The sequence below is a fragment of the Chiloscyllium punctatum genome, chromosome 1 (genome assembly GCF_047496795.1).
Source record: "Chiloscyllium punctatum isolate Juve2018m chromosome 1, sChiPun1.3, whole genome shotgun sequence".
Lineage (NCBI taxonomy): Eukaryota > Metazoa > Chordata > Chondrichthyes > Orectolobiformes > Hemiscylliidae > Chiloscyllium > Chiloscyllium punctatum.
In genome coordinates, this window is record NC_092739.1 from 106439964 (window position 1) to 106460353 (window position 20390).

Sequence of the window (20390 nt, forward strand, 5' to 3'; positions counted from 1 at the left end):
GGCAGCACACCACCATTTTCTCCAGGGCAATTAAGGATAAACAACAACATAATGAAGTCCACATCCAGTGAAAGTAAATAAGTAGTTCTTGTGTGAGAAATGCTGAATTACTAAATGATACAGTGAAAAGAAATGGTTCCAGACAGAGGAGACAGAACTGTGAAAAGGGTACAGCAAGAGATGGAAAACTCTGTCAAAATCCTGTTTCCAACAGTCACAAAGTATGACTCTTATCCCACTGTCTCAGTACTGGTTCTTTGCAAGAACAATTCAAATCTAATTTTATTACTCACTGAAACACTGACTACTGTAACGAATCCTGATCCACATTTGTCAAAAAGGATGAAATGCCTCCCTCCCCTACTGTGTCAAAGCACACTATGCTCCAACAATGCAGACAGAAATGAATCGTTACTCTTGCTGACTATTTTAAATTGGTGACCCTCATCAGCGCTGATTCTCAATTTCGAACTTTTGTTATTCATCATCATACCCCATCATTTAAAAAAAAATCTATAAATTAGTCTTCTCCATTCTAGAGGAAATGCACCACATATCATAAATTGTTCCTCATAATCCCATAACCAATCTTGCTTCCTGGATTCATCTTGGCTAATCCATGCTGAACATGTTGTAAAACCTTTTGCAATGCAGCACCCAAAACTTCCCATGGTACTTTGATCAAAGCTTTGCATAAATTGGCTGTTCACTCTTGTTCCTTATGGAAACTGAAAATACAAACAGCAATTTTTAGTATTTAAAAGCATTTATAAATCCAAGATTTGCAACTTTTACTCTTTCCCCAACATTCGTTTACAAAACACTATTGTGCTTTGCCTGGCATGATGCTCTTGTAATTATAAAAACATTCAAATTAGTGGTATTACCCTAGGACATTTGCTGTCTAGAAAAGTCATAATTACCTTTTACAGTTATCCCAAGTAATTGCTTAAATAGTTTATCAAAAGGAAACTGTGACAGAAGGGTAACAAAGTCATCCTCAGATAATAGCAGCCAGCTAGTCTCAGGATCTTCATCCTAGATTAGGAAGCAATATGAAACATGGTAACAATGATACTTTAATTTTATAAACTTGTTTCAGAATATATGACACATTTCCCCAGAACTTCACTCCTATTAGCCTCCGAGATGCAGCATAATATCTGCACAGCTTTTGCTTTCTTTATTGTTTCAAGGGATATGGATGTCACAGCCAAGCCAGCATTTTGAAGCCTATTTCTAATGAGTGGCTTGCTGGGCCTTTCCAATGATAGCTAAAAGTTAACTTGTATTGCTGTGGGTCTGGAGTCATATGTAGACTAGACCAGATAATAGCAGTTTCTTCTATAAGGGATATTAGAACAGTACAGCATAGGAATGGGCTTTTTGGCCCATGATGTTGTGCCGAACAGGGCGCCAAATTAAATTAATCCTTTCTGCTTGCCCTTGGTCCACATCCCCCCATTCCTTGCATATTCATACACTTAACTAAAGTCCCTTAAATGCCCCTATCATATCTGCTTCCACTACCACCTCTGGCAACGCGTTCCAGACTCCTACCACTTTGTATAAAAAAAACTTACCCCTTACATCTACTTTGAACCTTCCCTTTCACCTTACGTGGCCCAGAGCATTAGACATTTCAACTCTGGGATAAAGAATCTGACTGTCAACCTTATCTATACAACTCATAATTTTATAGACTTCTATCAAATCTCCCCTCAGCTCTGCCACTCCAGACAAAACAAGCTGAGTTTTTCTAGCCACTCCTTATAGCTCATTCCCCCTAATCCAGGCAGCATCCTGGTAACCAAAAGAGAAAATGCTGGAAAATCTTAGCAGGTCTGGCAGCATCTGTAAGGAGAGAAAAGAGCTGATGTTTCAAGTCTAACTGACCCTTTGTCAAACCAGCATCCTAGTAAGCCTCTTTTGCACCCACTCCAAAGTCTCCACATACTTCCTGTAATGTGGCAAACTTGAGTTGAATACAGTATTCTAACTGTGGACTAACTAAAATATTATAAAGCTGCAACATGACATCCCGACTTTTGTTCTCAATTCCCTGACCATAAAGGTGGTCAAGTCATACACTCTCTTTATCATCCTATCTATTTGCATGGCCACTTTCAGGATGCTGTGGACTTGAACCATAAGATCCCTCTGTACATCCATGCTGTTCAGGATCCTGCCATTAACTGTACATATTTCCTTAACATTTAATCTCTCAAATTGCAGAAACTCATTCCTACCTGGACTAAACTTCATCTGCCATTTCTCCACCCATGCCTGCAACTGATCTAGACCCACTGTATCAACCTTGTAGACAACCTTCTACACTATCCACAACTCCACCAATCTTCGTATGTTCTGCAAACTCACTAATCCACCCATCTACAGTTTCTTCCAAGTCATTTGTATGTATCACAAACAGCAGAGGTCCCAGTACCGATATGTGCGGAATACCACTAGTCATGGATCACAAGTCAGAAAAACACCTTTCCTCAACACTCTCTGCCTTATATGGGCAAGCCAATTCTGAATCCACGTAGCCAAGTGACAATGGATCTCATGCATCTTAATCTTCTGGATGAAGCTACCTTGACGAAAGCCTTATTAAAATCCATATATTCAACATCCGCTGCTCTACCCTCATCAACCACCTTTGTCAGCTCCTTGAAAAATTCAATCATGTTGGCAAGACATGACTTGCCCCACAGAAAGCCATGCTGACACTCCCTAATTAAGCGACGCATTTCCAAATGAATGTAAATCCTATCCCTAAGGATTCTCTCCAATAGCTTCCCAACCACTAATGTGAGACTCACCCATCTATAGTTTCCTAGATTATCCCTATTTCTCTTCTTGAACAGAGGAACAACATTAGCTACTCGCCAATTCATGCCTACTCGCCAGTTAACCAGATCTTTGTTTACTACAATCAATGCTAGCTCACGGCCACCATCACCTAGACGAACTTTCACTTTCAGAATGTTTTGTTAGTTGAATTTAAATTCCATCATCTGACATGGTATGAATTGAACTTATGTCCCTATGTGATTAGCCTGGGACTTTATTTTTAAGCATAAAAATAAGTCAATTGATAATAAAGTATGCAAAAAAAAAGTAACTGCACCTTTATATTTCCTTTTCAAAACTGTGGAACATTGCTTCACAGACCATTAGATAGAGGATTAGGATTAGACCATTTGGCCCATCAAATCTGCTCCTCCTTTAATTGTGGCTGGTATGTTTTTCAACCTCATTCTCCTGGCTTCTTCTAGCATCCTTTCATTCCTGTTACTAATCAAGACTTATCTATCTTTGTCTAAATATATTCAAAATCCTGGCCTCCACAGCCTTCTGCGACTATAAGTTCCACATATTCATCACCCTTTGAAGTAAATCCTCCTCATCACAGTTTCGAAGGGGCGTCCCTTCACTCTGAGGCCCTTGGATCCTAGTCTTTCTTAATAGTGGAAACATCTTCGCCAAATCTATTCTGCCCAGGCCTCTCAGCATTCTGTACGTTTCAATGAAATACCTCCCTCATCCTTCAAAACTCCACTGAGCACAGAACCAGAGTCCTCAATTGCTCCTCATATGACAAATCCTTCATGCCCTCATGCCAGTGACTAGTGGAGTTCCATAGAGGCTCATATTCGGACAACTATTCATGTTAGACACTATCAATCTGGGCTCCCTCCAAGGTCAGCATATCCTTCATTAAATATGGGGCCCAAGATTGTTCAAAATACAGAGGAACCTCAATTAGCCGAATATCAATTATCTGAATATTGGATTATCCGAAGGAGATCTCGAGGTCCTGATAGAAACATTTAATCAAAGACATGTTTCCAACACTGATCGCGTGTTTTGCTTACAATGACTAAACAGGCACTGTCTCCAAATGACTGACCTCCTGCCCTATCTCTTTCTCCACACTTTCCCTACAGTTCTACAAAGGGGTATACTCTAAACCCCCTTCCCCAGATAATCTCTCCAACATCGTCCTGTACAGGGTAAAGGTGGAACCTGTCAAAAAGTTGCATTAAAAAGTTGTCTTTGTGTGCGCACGCGCGTGCTGATTATTTGGAGATTTACCCCACAAAGGCAGGCAGCAGCAGCATTCTTGTTGTTGGTGTCCAGTCTGGCTGCCCTGGACAGGGGATGGGAGTTGACTGGGTTTGGGGGGGGGGGGGGGGGGGGGGGAGAAGCGTGGTGATTTTGGATAGGTTGGGGGACAGGCAGGGGACAGTGTTGGAGGGGGATGGGGTGAGCACGTTGGACAGATTTTGGGGAGGGCAGTGTTGGATGAATGTGGGGGTGGGTGGGGGTGAGCGTATTGGACAGATTTGGGGGGGTGGGTAAGGGGGGCAGTGTTGGATGGGGTTGGGGCAGGTGGGGCTGGGCAGAGAGTGGTGTTGGACGGGGGCAAGAAGCTGTGTTGGATGGGGGCAGGGGTGGTGTTGGACGGTGCAGGGGGTGGGCAGGGAGTGGTGTTGGACAGTAGGGCGGGGACTCGCGTGCGGTGTGCTGCTGTCTCCTCTCCTGAATGGGGAGCAGACTTTAAAAACTTCGAGTCCCAGAGGAAAGGCATTTAATCAATTATCCAAATGAAATAGTGCCTCGCTCAGAAAAACGAGGTTCCTGTGTCCCAAATATGGTCTGACCAGACCCTTATACAGCACATTTCTGCTCTTGTATTCGAGACCTCTTGAAATGAATGTTAACATTGCATTTTCCTTCTTAAGTATAAACTGAGCCTGTATGTTATCCTGAACTAGGACTTCTAAGTTCACTTGTGCTTCAGATTTCTGAAGCCTTGCCCTATTTAGAAAAGAGGTAAAGGGCTTTTGCCCGAAACGTTGATTTCGCTGCTCGTTGGATGCTGCCTGAACTGCTGTGCTCTTCCAGCACCACTAATCCACTATTTAGAAAAGAGTCTATGCCTCTATTCTTCCTATCAAGGTGCATATGTGCACTCCATCTGCCATTTATTTGTTCATTCTCCTAGTTTTTCCAAGTCCTTCTGTAGCCTTCCCACTTCCTCAATACTACCTTTCCATCTGTCTTTGTGTCATCAGCAAACTTAGCAAAAGTGCCATCAGTTCCTTCATCCAGACTGTTCATGTATAATGTGAATAGTCATCAACCCAGCATGGAATCCTGCAGAACTCCACTAGTCACTGGGTGCCATCCTGAAAAAGACCCCTTTATCCCCATTCTGTCAGTCAGCCAATCCTCTATCTGTGCCACTACATTGTCCCTAGCATTATGGGCTCTAATCTTATTTAGCAGCCTCATGCAATGCACCTTATCAAATACTTTTTGGAAATCCAAATATATTACATCCACTGGCTCTCCTTTGTCTAACTTGTTACATACTTCTAAGAATTCAGGCATGACCTCCCCTTGACAAAGCCATGTTGACTTAGCCCTATTTTAGCACTCACTTCCAAGTACTCTGCAATTTCATCCCTAATAATGGACAGAAAATCTTACCAACAATGAGGTCAGGCTAACTGGCCTATAAGTTCCTGTCTTCTACTTCCCTCCCTTCTTCTAAAAGGGTACTAAATTTGCCATTTTCTAGTCCTCTGGGACCCTCCCTGACTCCAGTGATTCCTGAGGAATTCCTACCAATGCCCCCACAATCTCTTCAGCTATATCCTTCAGAGATCTGGGCTGTAGCTCAATTAATCTGTTGATTTATTCAACTTAAGACCTTTCAACTTTCCTGGCACCTTTTCTTAGTGACGGCCACTATACTCACCTCAGGCCCCGACTCTCTTGAAATTCTGGTATGCACAACTAATTAATTAATTGCTGACAGGCAACTACATACAGTAAGACCCGACAAACAGCACAGGTACAGCTGGCTAATCTGTTGTTGGCTTCAATACTGGATGAGAATTTTGGCCTGAAAACTAGAACAATTTCCTTTTTTCCCATAAGTAATTATTTTGGCTCATGAATAGCATGCTCATCTGAGTCAGAACTCTTATGACATGAGTTTATATCTTACTCCAGAGATTTCTCAGCACCTAATCTAGGTTGACACTGCAGGGTAGTACTGAAGTACTGAAAGTCCCTGGCACCTTCCCAACTCAAGTCATCTCCTCTTCCCATTTGAGCTCTGCAACAGGAGACACCCATTTTCGGTTTCAAAACTTGTCAGTTCCAATGATCCACATGAATTCTTCAATTGCTTTAATTTCTTTCTGCAACTTTTACCACTCAAAACAGCTCTTCCTAAAAATTTCTATTTTCTTTAATGGTAATGTTTTGTATCCTACTTCACAAACTCCAACTCAGTACCAGTACACGTGCTCAGGAAATTGCTCTTGGGTTCGACAAATGTCAGTGAATAAGAAGTATGAAATCAAAAAATAATTCATGTAGGTATAACGGACCTGGAGATAAAAATTCTTTGAAAATTCCTATTTCAATTTCCAAAAGAAACAATTAGCTTGCCATTTGACTCATCTGAAATTTGAGATCCTGTTGTATGTAAAATTATCAACTACGTTTGCTTACACAAATAACATTTAAAAAATTATCCTAAAAGGTTCATATGAAGTATGATTTTTCTTTTAAGATGAATTTGAAATAGTTAATTCCATTGTACAATAGGTACTTTGTGACTAAATCCTGTTACTTATGAACATTAAAAATTAGAAGTAGGAATGGACTGTACGACTCTTTAAACATTTTCATTCAATGTAATCATGTTTGATCTTCTGCCAAAACTTCACCTTGCTGCGTGTTCCACATATTCCTTTAGACACCAAAATTCTGAATATATCGAATGGAGTATCCAACACATTCTATTAATTTGTGTGAAGAGATCTTTGAACTCGGTTGTGAAGGACTGATCACTTATTTCAAGTCTGCTCTTTACTACAAACTGATGCTTAATTTTAAACAGCTTTCTAAAAATTCATAGATTATCACAAAGTTTCAAAAAAACTTATTAGATCTATCATAGCATAAAATTTGCAGTCACTGGCTCTGGCACAAAACATTATTTAGATTCTCAGACCTTTCTCATAATTAGGGGCCATAAAATCAAAATTAAGTTGTGTGTCATTTTTCAGCCGTAACTGGATGAACAATGTTTTGCTCTGTCCATTATGACTTAAATCAATTAATCTAATTAATTCTAACAAATAACTTTGGTTCAACCTGCAAAGCAAATTTTTAATATCTTAATTATGATTTAAGGAGATCATAGACTTCATGTTGCTTCGAGTAATTTTTAAAAATTATTCACAACATACGACTACTTATTTTTCAACACTATCAAAATAACAGAAAATTTTTTTTGTTTGCATCAACCTATTCAAGATAAACAAGTTAAAGTCAATACCTCTTCCCCAGCTTCATCTACCAAGGTCCAGTTCTGTATGTCTTTTGCTTCTGGTGTAGGTGGTGGTAGCTTTTTGTTCGTTGGCTTTATGTTCACCAGAAACTCAGATCGATGCCTAAGATTATTTGACCAAAATATATTTTAAATGACTATGTAAAATTTGCAATTAGTTACAACCTGTATTTTAAATATAATTTCAGACACAAAATGTTGCAAAATTATGAAGTTCATCAAGACTTTGTGTTTTAAAGCAATTTAGTATCAGAAGGCAATAAGAATTGTCGAGCATCAAAAAAATAGAAACTGATGTTGTGACTTAAGACTGAATGCAATACTAAATCTTCGAGTAGTCAGCCTCACAGGGCTGCACCAAAATTGAGTTAACTCAAGAAAATAAAGCACTTAACGAGACAAGAGTGGAGATGTAAAAACTATATGTCACAACAGCATAGCACACCTCCCTCAACAAGTGAAGGAATGGCATGAATGACAATGGGATTTAGATCTTAATGGGAGAAAGCGAGGACTGCAGATGCTGGAGATCAGAGTCAAAAAGTGTGGTGCTGGAAAAGAGGAGGAGAGTCGGCGTTTCGAGCGGTAGCTCTTTATCAGGAATGTTACTGCAGAGCCTCTTCCAAGGATGCCTACCTTGAAGAAGTTCTCCTCCTCCAACATTCCCAATGAAGAGCTTATGTTCAAAACATGGACTCTCCTGCTCCTCGGATGCTATGCTTTTCCAGTACCACACTTCAGATCTTAGTGCCATTTAAAGGAAGGCTAGTTGCAGCAATATCAATGTAACCTTTCTACATTCGACATTAACACCTTTTACCCCAAAGGAACACTTTTTTTTTCCAATTTACTTGCTAGAAGTAGTACCTACTCCAAGGAGTCACTTTGGTAGGATCTACTAAAATTTGCCAAATAAGGGTAACAAAAATTCGAGTTCAATATTCAATGCAATTAATAGATCAAAATATTTCAATGAAGACCTATCCATGGCTTTTAAAAACTTCGTATGTATGGCAGTGGGAAGGCATTCCCTGGTGTCCAGAAAAATGTCACATGAGCCAGTGCATGTTCGTTTAGCCCAATTAGACTTTAGTGACAATCTGGTAGTGTCAGTGCATAAATTTCCAGATAAAGAAATCAATACTTGTCGGAGTTGCACCAAATCTCTGGTTTTCTGGTGTAGACCCTTAACTGAGTTAACACACAATTTTTAAGAAACTAGTTATTTGATGTGGGCATTGCTGGGTATGCCCACATTCATTGCTCATCCCTAATTACCCAGAAGGCATTTAAGAGTAAAATACATTACTATGGGTCTGGAGTAGTGACACAAGTCAGATGAGGTAAAAATGACAGTTTTTATTCCCAAGGGCCATTAGGGAACAATTGACAATGGTAATGAGGGGCAACATTTTTAACATTCACTGAATAACGTCATTCCCCAAGCAGTAAGAACTTCACATTACAATTGAAGGAGAGCTAGATACTTCTCTAGAGGAGGCTTGATTTAGTGCATATGTTGAGGTAGGCTGTCAATTATCTGGAATTCGATTAACTGAACCAAATACTGCCCGCCAGTATCCTTCAGATAATTGTGGTTCCTCTGTATACAAGCAGGGCAAGGATGAAAAAAAATATTGAATATTGAAGAAATATTGATAAATCACAGATGCTTACATGATTGGTGACAGAAGTAAGGCTAGGGCTTGCATAAAGAGGAAGACTCCTGAAGGATTATTGAATACTGTTATCTGAAACAGAAAAAAGCTGGATAAATTGCCTTCATATATTTCATCACAGGAAACATGCACTGTACTACAAGTACATACCAGGGATGACACATACCATGTTGCCCCATAGCAATTTCATGATACTATACATGCGAATGCGTCAATTATCATGTGAAATACCTTCCTTCTTGGGATATGAACTTACTTGGCAAACCAGTCATTTATTATTCATCCATTTCTTGGATAAGGTGACAGGTTGCGTTGTTGGACTGTTGCCATGTGATGAAGGCAGCTGCACAATACTGTAACGGAGATACTTCAAGGACTTTGGGAAAGCAATATGCCCCACTTCATATTTGAAGGATTAGGAATTGAGCCAGACATGTGCAACCAAACTACCTCTTGAGTGACATTATGAAGGGGCAGCTAGCTGCAGATTGCTAGCATGAAGACTACTCTGAGGAATTTTTTGAGGCAATGCATATCCCAGTCCAAAGGCAGTCTCCAATAATAACTACCTCCCTTTGTGTGATTCAACTTATTTAAGAGTTTCTTTCCACCCACCACTCTTCCAACAATCACTGCAATATTATTTGGGTTTTTTGGTTCCACTCAGTAGAATGCTTCTGTTATGTCACAGAGATAGCAATCAAAACCAAATCAGACTTGTTAACACTGTGAAGCCTGTGAAATTAAAACATTTGATGACCCACAAAAGTGCTCAATTGTTTCTAACTAGACTTTATAAATAACCGATTTGGACACCAAGTTTATAACGCAAACAAAAAATTAACAATTTATTATTAATAATAACATGACTTTAGCATAACATCGATGAACTACAAGGCAATTTAATTAATATCTACAATCTAAGTCCAATCTTTGTTCACCAACCTTACTACCACACGGGCAGACAGTGTTATGGAATAAATTTAACTCAAGGAATCATAAATTGCCAGCTTGATAACCGTTTTAATGATAATAACCAGCCTTCATGTAATCTGATAGTTGTATTACAGGCACACAGGATTGTATCTTGATTGAATATGAAATATCTGGACAATGCAGATCCCCAGAGACCTTTTCTGAATCCTTACAGATCAGATTCTTAGCTCAGAATTTCATGAAATAACTGGAGAATAACCAGAGAGAACAAACCCAAAAAACTAATCCAGCATCTTCCAAAGCAACAATGCCTCCTGCCCAAATACCAAGTCAAACCAGTTCACCTTTTAACTTTTCTTTCTTTCCCCCTCCCAATATTCTGTGGCTAGCTGTCCAGCAGCCAGTCCTCCCTTGACTGACCAACAAACTGCCAGTACTGAGTATAACCACACCTTGGTGTCGGTTCATCGATAGCGTCTTTTGGAAAAGTACTTGAACTGGGTTATCTTCCTGGCCAATTCTCAATAGCAAATATCTATCTTTTGTTTACTCCTTTTTTAAAAACAAGTTGCTGTTCACAGTTCAATTCTCAGTTCCAAATCAAAAATGAGAAAAAGAAGAAAATTAACGATGGTCTCAATCAAATTCAACTCACCATTCGACAATATAAATGTACAGTTTTTAAATCGCTGACAAATATTCAAGTCAGGACTCATTGTAAAACCAAATCTATTTGCCAAACAAATAAATCAGGCTTTAATTTTTACCAGCAATACTTTTCTTGCATATCACACTGAACTGAATTATGGTACAAATACCTTGGAAAGATATCTGCTACAAATGCCCTTGCATTCACAGATTTGCTGACTGCTGGCCTACTCAAACTATAGATTCTAATACTAATCAATTTCCTTGTCATAGTAACCTAAATTTTCTTTGCATACAAGTTAACAACAAGAAATGTTTTTCTAACCGCATTTGCTGTACTCTAGATGTTCAAATTCTCTGCCATTTCTTCTATCTCCATCAGGAAACCCCACACAACATAATTTCCTCTTCTTTCCCTGGTTGACACTCTGCAGGGAACCATTCCCTTCATGATATCCTGATCACTCCTTTGTCACTCTGGACACCTTTACACCCTCTATGGCCCATGCAATAACTAAAAGTGTAACATTTGGTCTTTAACCTTCTCTTTGCCATCTAAAGCCTCAAATACATCTTCCAGGTGAAGCAGGGTTGTGCTCGTACTTCTTTAAAATCTAATCTACTGTGCTGACTGCTCACAATGAGGTTTCATCAGTATTGTCAACACCAAATTCAGGCTGGACAACCACTTGGCTGACACACTTGTCTTTAAAAATAATTATGACTTCTAGTTGCTTGTCATTTCATTACACCAATGAAGAGCTTATGTTCAAAATATGGACTCTCCTGCTCCTCAGATGCTATGCTTTTCCAGTACCACACTTCAGATCTTAGTGCCATTTAAAGGAAGGCTAGTTGCAACAATATCAATGTAACCTTTCTAGGCATGCTGCAGTGCAGTGCTTCAGTGAACTTTGACGCAAGCTGGAGGAACTACAGCTCATTTTCTGCTTCAACAGTTTACCAACTTAAGGACTCAACACTGACTTCAACATCTTCAGAGCATGAACTCTGTCTTTCATTTTGAAAACACCGTCTTTCCTCAGTGTCTTGCTTTCTTGGGTTTGCTCTTTGCAAAGCTGACCTGTTTTCTACAACTCACAAAACAATTATCAGGCCATAAGACCAGAAACCCAATAGACAGCGAAAAATTGAGAAGCAAATACCCAAGGAGATCTCAGATATCTCTAAGAAAAATATGGTTGTAATGATAAAGGATTTTAAATTTCCAAACATAGACTCGGACTGATACACACCATATATATTTATGCCCATGAGATTTCAAATGTGTATACAAATGTCCCGCTCTACAAGGGAATTTGAGGTTTTTTTCAATATATTGGAATTCCATTTATAACCTTGTGCTTTATAATTTTATTGCTCCATCTATATTGCTTACAATGCCACCTGCCATCAGCAAACATTGTCAGGTGATGAGATAGAGAAACACTAATTGTTAATAAATATGAATCGTTGATGCACACAAATCCTTGAGAGATATTGAGAGTTACATGTTGCCAATTAATCAGAATCTGTCTCCTGCTGCTCAGCTAGTCTCACCAGGCCAATAATTTGCCTTCAGTCCCATGAGTTTTATTTTCTGCTAACAGTCTCTTATGAGAGAGTTCAGCAAATGCATCCTGCAATGCCATACAATTAATATCTACGAACATTTTTCTGTCTATTACTTTAGACATGTCTTCAAAAAATTCAATTGGGTTTCTCACGCAAGAAGAGCTTTCACCACCTTTTACCATGTTGACTTGCTCTGATCATCTGAAAACTTCAAGGTGTTTCATCAGTCTGTTCTTAACTAATTTCCTGACAACTGACACTGGTCAATAGATTGTTTATTTTCCCTTTGCCTCTCCTTAACAAAGAATTACCTGTGCAACTTTTTAATACAAAGAAATGGCTCCCACACCAAGACCATTTTGGAAAATTGCAATGTTTTCACACACTTAATTTTAAATTCCAGGATAGAAACCTTCTGGCACTCATTTTTTACTGCCAATATTTTGAGGGATAAATTAACGTTGATGAATCATCAACTCTAATTCAATATTCGCTGGCATTATGCCATTAACATGTTGAATTCCAGTTCTGTGTTCACTTTTACTCATTAGCATGCATAACCTTTTTGTACACAGAATTAAAATTACCAAACAGCCATGGTGGGGGTAGAATTCACATTGTCTGGCTTATTAGTCTACACCTTTTTTTTTAGATTAGATTACTTACAGTGTGGAAACAGGCCCTTCGGCCCAATACGTCCACACCGCCCCGCCGAAGCGTAACCCACCCATACCCCTACATCTACATTTACCCCTTACCTAACACTATGGGCAATTTAGCATGGCCAATTCACCTGGCCTGCACATCTTTGGACTGTGGGAGGAAACCGGAGCACCCGGAGGAAACCCACGCAGACACGGGGAGAACGTGCAAACTCCACACAGTCAGTCGCCTGAGGCGGGAATTGAACCCGGGTCTCAGGCGCTGTGAGGCAGCAGTGCTAACCACTGTGCCACCGTGCCACCCACCTCTACATTACTTATCCAATAATTAGTCACCAAACTTTTATATCCTCACAACTTCTATATTCCACCTTAAAGTACTGTCAGCTTAACATTGAAAAAAATTAACAATTGCCCTACAATTTAGTTATTGACAGCAATTATTAAAAATGATTGGCAGCAGTGGAAACCAGAGTAATGATGTTATTTTTGAGTTTTTAAAAAAATTGTCAAACATTGTACAATTAGATAAATAAAAAAATTAACCACAATAAGTGGACTCAATTGCTAAAAGAAATTATGCAATACTGTGGTGACTTGTAATTGAGTTAGGAGAAATCTCTACAACATTTATGAAATGTATCTGTTCCTGGTACAATTTATAAAGTATGATGAAATTCAAATGTTAAATACCGTGTGTCAGATTTAAAAAGTTTTTCAAACTTATAAATCACAAAAAAATTCACATTTGTATTGGAAGGTGCTATTAGTATTATTTTATCATAAATTAGAATAGTCAAACATTACAGAAATGGAAAAAGTAATTTTCTTTAAGAATATTACATTCAAAACATCAGTAAGGCTGTAGTAGTTTCATGCACTCAGTAAAATCATACCTTTACAAGTGGGGCTGCCCATTTGCTCACACCTGCTGGGCAGTGAAGGATGTGATTCAGAATAAAGAGTTGATCAGCAGCAGAGCCAACTCGGTGTAATACTGCGACCTAAAAGGATTAATTATTAACAAATGAGTTTCAGAGCACATAAAGTAAGGTGTTTTGTAATAATCATCATTTTCCACCACTGGTAAGATGAAAATGTCACAAAAAATGACTTTTCTAATTGCTTACACCTCTGACAAGGATTTTTGAGTGTCTGTTTTGGAACCTCAGCTTTTCATCATATACGTGAAGTAGCTGCACGCAGGTATAAATAATTGTATATTGTGGTGAACGTTGATAATATATTATTATTACTATTTGAAAACTTGGGTTTCAAAGTGTGGAAATGACATAAGTTTGAGCTTGATTTGTGTTTCGATATTAAGTATGAAGAAGGAAACATAGAAATGCAGAAGTAGGCTATTTGACCTACTAAGTCTGTTCTGCTATTCAACATTAGATAGTCACAGAGATCGACATTACAGAAAAAGGTCCTTCGGCCCATTTCATCTACACTGGCTAAACCAACTAACTATGCTAATCCCATTTACTAACTCTTGGCCCAGAGCCTTATTCACGTTACCATGACAAGTGCACATCTAAATATTTAAATGTTCTGAGGGTTTGTGCCTGTACCACCCTTACAGGCAGTGAGATTCCCACCATCCTCTGAGCGAAAAGGTTTTCCCTCACATCTCCTCTGAAGCTTCTGCGCCTTATCTTAATGATCATGGACTCGAGTTCAACATCATATTGCCACTCTCCCCAAACCCCAGCGCACCTATAGCTTCTAGAAACCCACTTGTTTTTCAAATGTACTCAGTAATTTTGCTTCCACAGCGTTTTGTGGCAGAGAATTTCTTAGGTTCACGACCTACTGAGATATGAGATTTCTCATCTCAGTCTGAAATAGTCTGCCGCATCTCCTGAGACTGTGATCCTGTTATGCACCACTAGCCAAGTAAAGCATCATCTCTGCATCCAGTCCGTCCAGCCCTGCCAGAATTTTATTCTCTTCAATAAGATCCACTTTCATACTTCTAAACACCAGTGAATTGAGGCCCAGTTGACTCAGTCTTGATGTTATGGTGGTCAACTTGGCAAATTATGAGGACTTCAGTGAAACAGGACAATGATCATTTATATCATATGGAAATAAGGAGAGGAAACCTTTCAACACTGAAATTTAAAGCTCACTTGGGAGGTTTACATCCAAACTTTATGCAGATTCCAACATGCACGTTACAATCTCCAAACTTCATTGTTCATTAAAAACCGAAAGAACTGTGGATGCTATAAATCAGAAACAAAAATAGAAATTACTCGAAAAGTTCAGCAGGTTTGGCAGCAACTGTGAAGAGAAATCAGTGTTGACCAGTGTCACCAAAATGTTAACTCTGATTTCTCTGAATAATTGGTGCCAGACCAGATGAGCTTTTCCAGCAATTTATGTACAATGTGCATTATCTTAGTTTTCCTCTCAGTTTTTCAGAGGCATTGTTTATTCTTCATCCAAGACCTATGATAATGTGGCTTCCATGCTACTAGCCTAGATAGTCTGAATGTCTTGTTTGTCATTCATTTTTCTGCACAAGCTTTGTTCATTAATGACAATATGGCTAAAGCTATAACCCTTAACTAACCAAAACAGTTTCAATCCTTCCATTCTTCACATGAGAGACTGGCCTTTCCAAGAGTATGTCTGGTGAAACTTGAGTGCATTCCCTCTCCTGCAATTATATCTTTTCTTGAGTGAGAAAACCAAATGGGACACAACGTTCTGGGTGCAATCTCATTAAGGCCTTGTACCGCTACAGTAAAACTTCCTAGTCCTTGTATTCAAACCCACTTGCAATGAAGGCCAACATACCATTTGCCTTCCTAAATACTTGCTTCGTCTATATACTTGCTTTGAACAACTGGTGTATGAGAGTTGCCAGGTATCATTCCCAATCTATCATTTAAATAATACTTTACCACTCTGTTTTTCCTTTCAAAGTGGACAACTTAACATATAGACAGCATCTATGTATTTGCCCCTCACTCAACTTATCAAAATTTGTCTGATGCCTCTTTATGTCTTCCTCATCACTCATTTCTACCTAGTTTTGTGCTGACAGCAAACTTGGAAATTTTACAGTTGATTGCCTTATTCTAATTATTGATAATACACTGAGTATTGCAGCCTAGGCAGAGATCCCTGCAGTGTCCCATTTGTCACCTCCTTGCACTCTGTAAATGAGTCATTTATTCCAACTCTGTCTGCTGCCAGATGAGCAATTCTCAATCCATACTAGCACATGACTACCAATGTCACATGCTTCAACTTTGTACAATAACCGCTTGTGATACTTTATCAAAATAAAAAAAAAGCATATTTTACTTCATAGCTTATTTTTAAATACTGAATTTGAAGAGTTTAGTGACAAATCCTCTGGAGTTTGTTGACATGTATTTGAATGAGGTCTTGAAAAAAATCTTTGAGATTAATAGTTCAATGCTTTAGAAAGTAAAGGTAGAAGAGAAATTAAATTGGGCCATCGGATAGCAGCAAGACGCTGTAAAACAGAGGGAGACAGAGATAGAAACAAGTTTCCGTTTATAAAGGCAGAATCATTAAGGTTACTGATGGTTCAGTAACTGTGACAGTGCAGTTAAGTCGTCTCCAAAACAGTTGGGGAAGATAAAAACATCATGTTGCAGCTATACAGGATATTGGTGAGGTCACTTTTTGAGTACTGTGTACAGTTCTGGTCTGTCATAGGAAGGATATTATTAAATTGGAAAGGGTACAGAAAAGATTTACAAGGATATTTCAGAGGGCTTGGGTTATAATGAGATAGTCTGGGACATTTTCCACTGGAGTGCAAGAGGTTGAAGGATGACCCTAGAGGTTTATAAAATCATGAGGGGCATAGATATAGTGAATAGCAAAGGTCTTTCCCTATGATAGAGTTCAAAACTAGAGGGAATAATTTTAAGGTGAGAAAAGATAGATTTAAAAGGCATCTTGAGGGGCAATTTTTTCACATAGGGTTGTTCATCTGTGGAATGAACTGCCAGAGGAAGTGATAGATGCAGATATAGTTATAACATTTAAAAGACATTTGGACAAGTACATGAATAGGAAAGGTTGACAGGGTTATGGGCCAAATGCAGGCAAATTGAACTATTTTAGTTTGGGAAATCTGTTCAGCATGGATCAAAGAGTTTATTTCTGTGCTGTACGACTCTATGACTCAAGTCCAGAATGGCTTAGTAATTACTTAGAGGAAAGCTCCAGAAACAGAAGGCTCTAAGGCACCAAACTGGAAGTCATCCTACAATCCTACTAAATGCATGAGTTTAAGCAATACATGTTAAGGAGTAAGTGAAGTAAAAATACAAAGTGCTTGGGAAATTCAGTGGCTCTGGCAGTATCTGTAGATAGAGTAACAAATGAATGTTTAGAGTCCAAATTCTTCTTTTGCAAGTTGAAATGTTAATCCTGTTTCTATTTCCATAGATATGGCCATACTGCTGACTTCCTTCAGCACTTTGTGTTTCTATTTCACACTTTCAGCATCTAAAGTACTTTGCTATTATATATAACGTGTGCTGCGTTAGCAATTCGATTAAGGGTTTCATGAAGCCAAATGAACTAAAGCGCTAGCACTGAATGACATGCAGAGGTTTGCCAGACAAAAACCAAGTAATGACATGCCAAATGAACATGGCATTATAATGTTAAAACAGGATGACCCCTCACCAATGTTTGAGTATATGTATTTCAGTGAGGATTAAAGGATTGATTCCTTTATGGTATTATGGAATTATAACAATATTCACATTTGCATATGATACCACATTGGGAAGTATCATAAGTTGTGTAGATAGATAAAGTTGTGTTACTTGATGACATCAATGATGATGGAATAAAGGCAGCCAAAGGGAGTCGATGTACACCAATGAAATAATTGAATTGCACACCATTGCTGTAGTTCCAATGGAAAGCTATTTCCTTGATTTTCAGCTAGTTTTCTCCACATAACGTCTTCCCAAAATTGCAGCTATGTGACACCTACATGTACAGAATGGTGAATGACATTTAACAGGTAAATTATGTGAAACAAACGCAGGTCAAAGGTGTTGAATGTTGAACACTAATTACAATTGAAACTATGAGGGTTTAGTGGTGATTTGAGTGAAAACTATAATGAAACAAATGCACCTAGATACACCCACAAATGTATACTTTATGAATGGAAATTTAATAACAAGTCCCAACATTGTAATTCCATACCAATTTCTGTAGCCAGAGAAGAATGTCACTGTGGAATTGACCATCTTCAATTGTTCTTCGGGTAAAACTAAAGAGTACAGTGATGTTTTCTTTTAAAAGTTGCAGATCCGAATGGCTGCAGTCTACTGCTTGGTCATCTGCACAAAATAAAAAGAAAACTGACAGATATGATATTAGTGGGTTAAACACTGAACGAAAGAAGGTGTTTGGAAGGTGGGTCACTAGATTGGAAATGTTGACTCTGCTTTCTCTCAAGAGATGATGCCAGACCTGTCGGACGTTTCCAGCAATTTCTATTTTTGTGTATGTTATTGGTAGGGGTTTTTTTTTCAAAAAAGTATCCAGTGTCATAAAATTGAACTTTCACCATGTTTATTATTTCAATATAAAATCATTTTTGAAAGGGAATTTCATCATAAAAATGAACAATAGATTTTATTTTGTCTTTATTTTCATTTCTCCATTATAATGGGAACAACTAATGACAGTTAAAACACTAAAGTTGTACTTCTCAGATAGAGATACTTCTAGAATTCTAGAAAAACGTTCCTCCTAAAGTTGGGATGAGTGTTGCCATTAGCCTAAACAACTGGCTGAACTGCTAACATTTAACAGCTTGACCATGTAATTTCCATAAATAGTAGTGAAAAATATTATCAACTGAAATCCTACCCTTTGTTAAATGGTGAATATCAAATGCTGCTAGTAGTTTCCGCACTTGGAATTGAAACAGAACTTTATTACGTAAAGTTATAATGTTAAGGTAAAGGCAAGATAAGATTCTTCATTTGTCTTGGTGTAAAGGGGCAAAGATGAAAATAGGGCAGTGATATGTGCTCCTCCTGCCAGATGTGAGAGATCAGGGAGCAGTCTGGTGCTCCGACGACTACATCTGCAGGAAGGTGACCAGCTGCACTTTTCACAGACCATGTGGTTTGGTTGAAATGACAGTTAGACACACTGAGGAGCACACAGGGGGCAGAGAGTATGACAGACACATGTTACGGGGAAGTGGTCACACCACAGAATCAGTTACGTAGATGGGGGACTGCCCAGAGAGGGAGGCAGATAGTGCAGGATTTGCCTGTGATTATTCCCCTTTCTTACATTTTAGGTACTGTTGGGGTAGATAGCCTCTCAGGAAGTATAGCAGCAATAGCCAGACCGGTGGCACCAAAACTGGCTGTGCTGTAGAGCAGGGTCAGGCAAAATCCAAGAGAGCAATAGTGGTCAGAGACTCACTAGTTAGGGACACAGACAAGTGTTTCCGTGGTAGTGTTTGAGACTCCAGGATAGAGACAATCATGTCTCCGAATGGCTGCATGAAATTCTGAAGGGAGAGGGTGTGCAATCAGAGGTTGTTGTGTACATTGGTACCAATGACAGAGGTAGAAAGAGCTATGAGATCCTGTACAGTGAGTACAGGGAGTTGGGAAAGAGACTGAAAAGCAGGATGTAGAGGGTAGTAATCTCTGGATTACGACCAGTGCTACATGCTAGTGAGGCAAGGAGAGTAAGATAGGACAGATGAGTTGGTGCAGGGAGGCAGGACTGCAGGTTCTTGAATCATTGGGACCTCTTCTGGGGTGGGGGTGATCTGTACAAGAGGGATGGATTGCACCTAAACTGGAAGGGAACCAATATCCTCACAGGCAGGTTCATTAGTGCTACTTGGGAGAGTTTAAACAAGAGTGGCAGGGGGCTAGGAAGCAGGGCAGCAGGTCAGCAAGTGAAGGGATTGAGGGGAAGGTAGATGTTAAGACTGGTAAGTCTGAAAGAAAGGACAGCAGAGTCAGGTAAATGAACACAATGGGATTGATCCACTGCTGTGTGTTTATTTCAATGCAAGAAGTATTATGGATAAGGCAGATGAATGTACACTATAGATGTACTATAGTGCTGTGGCCATTACAGAGACTTGGTTGAGAGTGCGATAGGACTGTCTGCTGAATGTTCCAGGGTTTCGTTGTTTTAGACAAGATAGACAGGGAGGTAAAAGAGATGAAGAAGTTGCAGTACTAAGCAGGAAGAATGTCACATCTGCACTCAGAGAAGACATACTGGAGGGCCATCCACTGAGGCTATATGGGTAAAGCTCAAAAATAAGATGGGTGCTATCACTCTGATGAGATTATACTATAGGACTCCTAACAGCCACTGAGACACTGAGGAACAAAGACATGGGCAGATTATGGAAAGATGCAGTAACAACAGGGTTGTCAAAGTGAATGTGTTTAAATTCCCCAATATTGACTGGGACTTCCTTTGAGCAAGTGGCATAGATGG

General features: G+C 39.1%; 1 protein-coding gene across 4 annotated transcripts in view; it reads right to left on the minus strand.

The window, feature by feature from the left end:
- The window catches only part of epg5 (ectopic P-granules autophagy protein 5 homolog (C. elegans)), a 147783-nt gene that overhangs the window by 113825 nt on the left and 13568 nt on the right, over positions 1 to 20390 (minus strand). For all 4 annotated transcript variants that reach the window (XM_072571781.1, XM_072571786.1, XM_072571774.1 and 1 more), the window contains exons 4-8: positions 18105 to 18241; positions 13778 to 13885; positions 9059 to 9132; positions 7370 to 7484; positions 924 to 1038 (exon numbers count right to left, since the gene is read on the minus strand). In XM_072571781.1, the coding sequence (XP_072427882.1) occupies positions 924 to 1038; positions 7370 to 7484; positions 9059 to 9132; positions 13778 to 13885; positions 18105 to 18241 (549 nt within the window). The remainder of the gene's footprint in view (positions 1 to 923; positions 1039 to 7369; positions 7485 to 9058; positions 9133 to 13777; positions 13886 to 18104; positions 18242 to 20390) is intronic.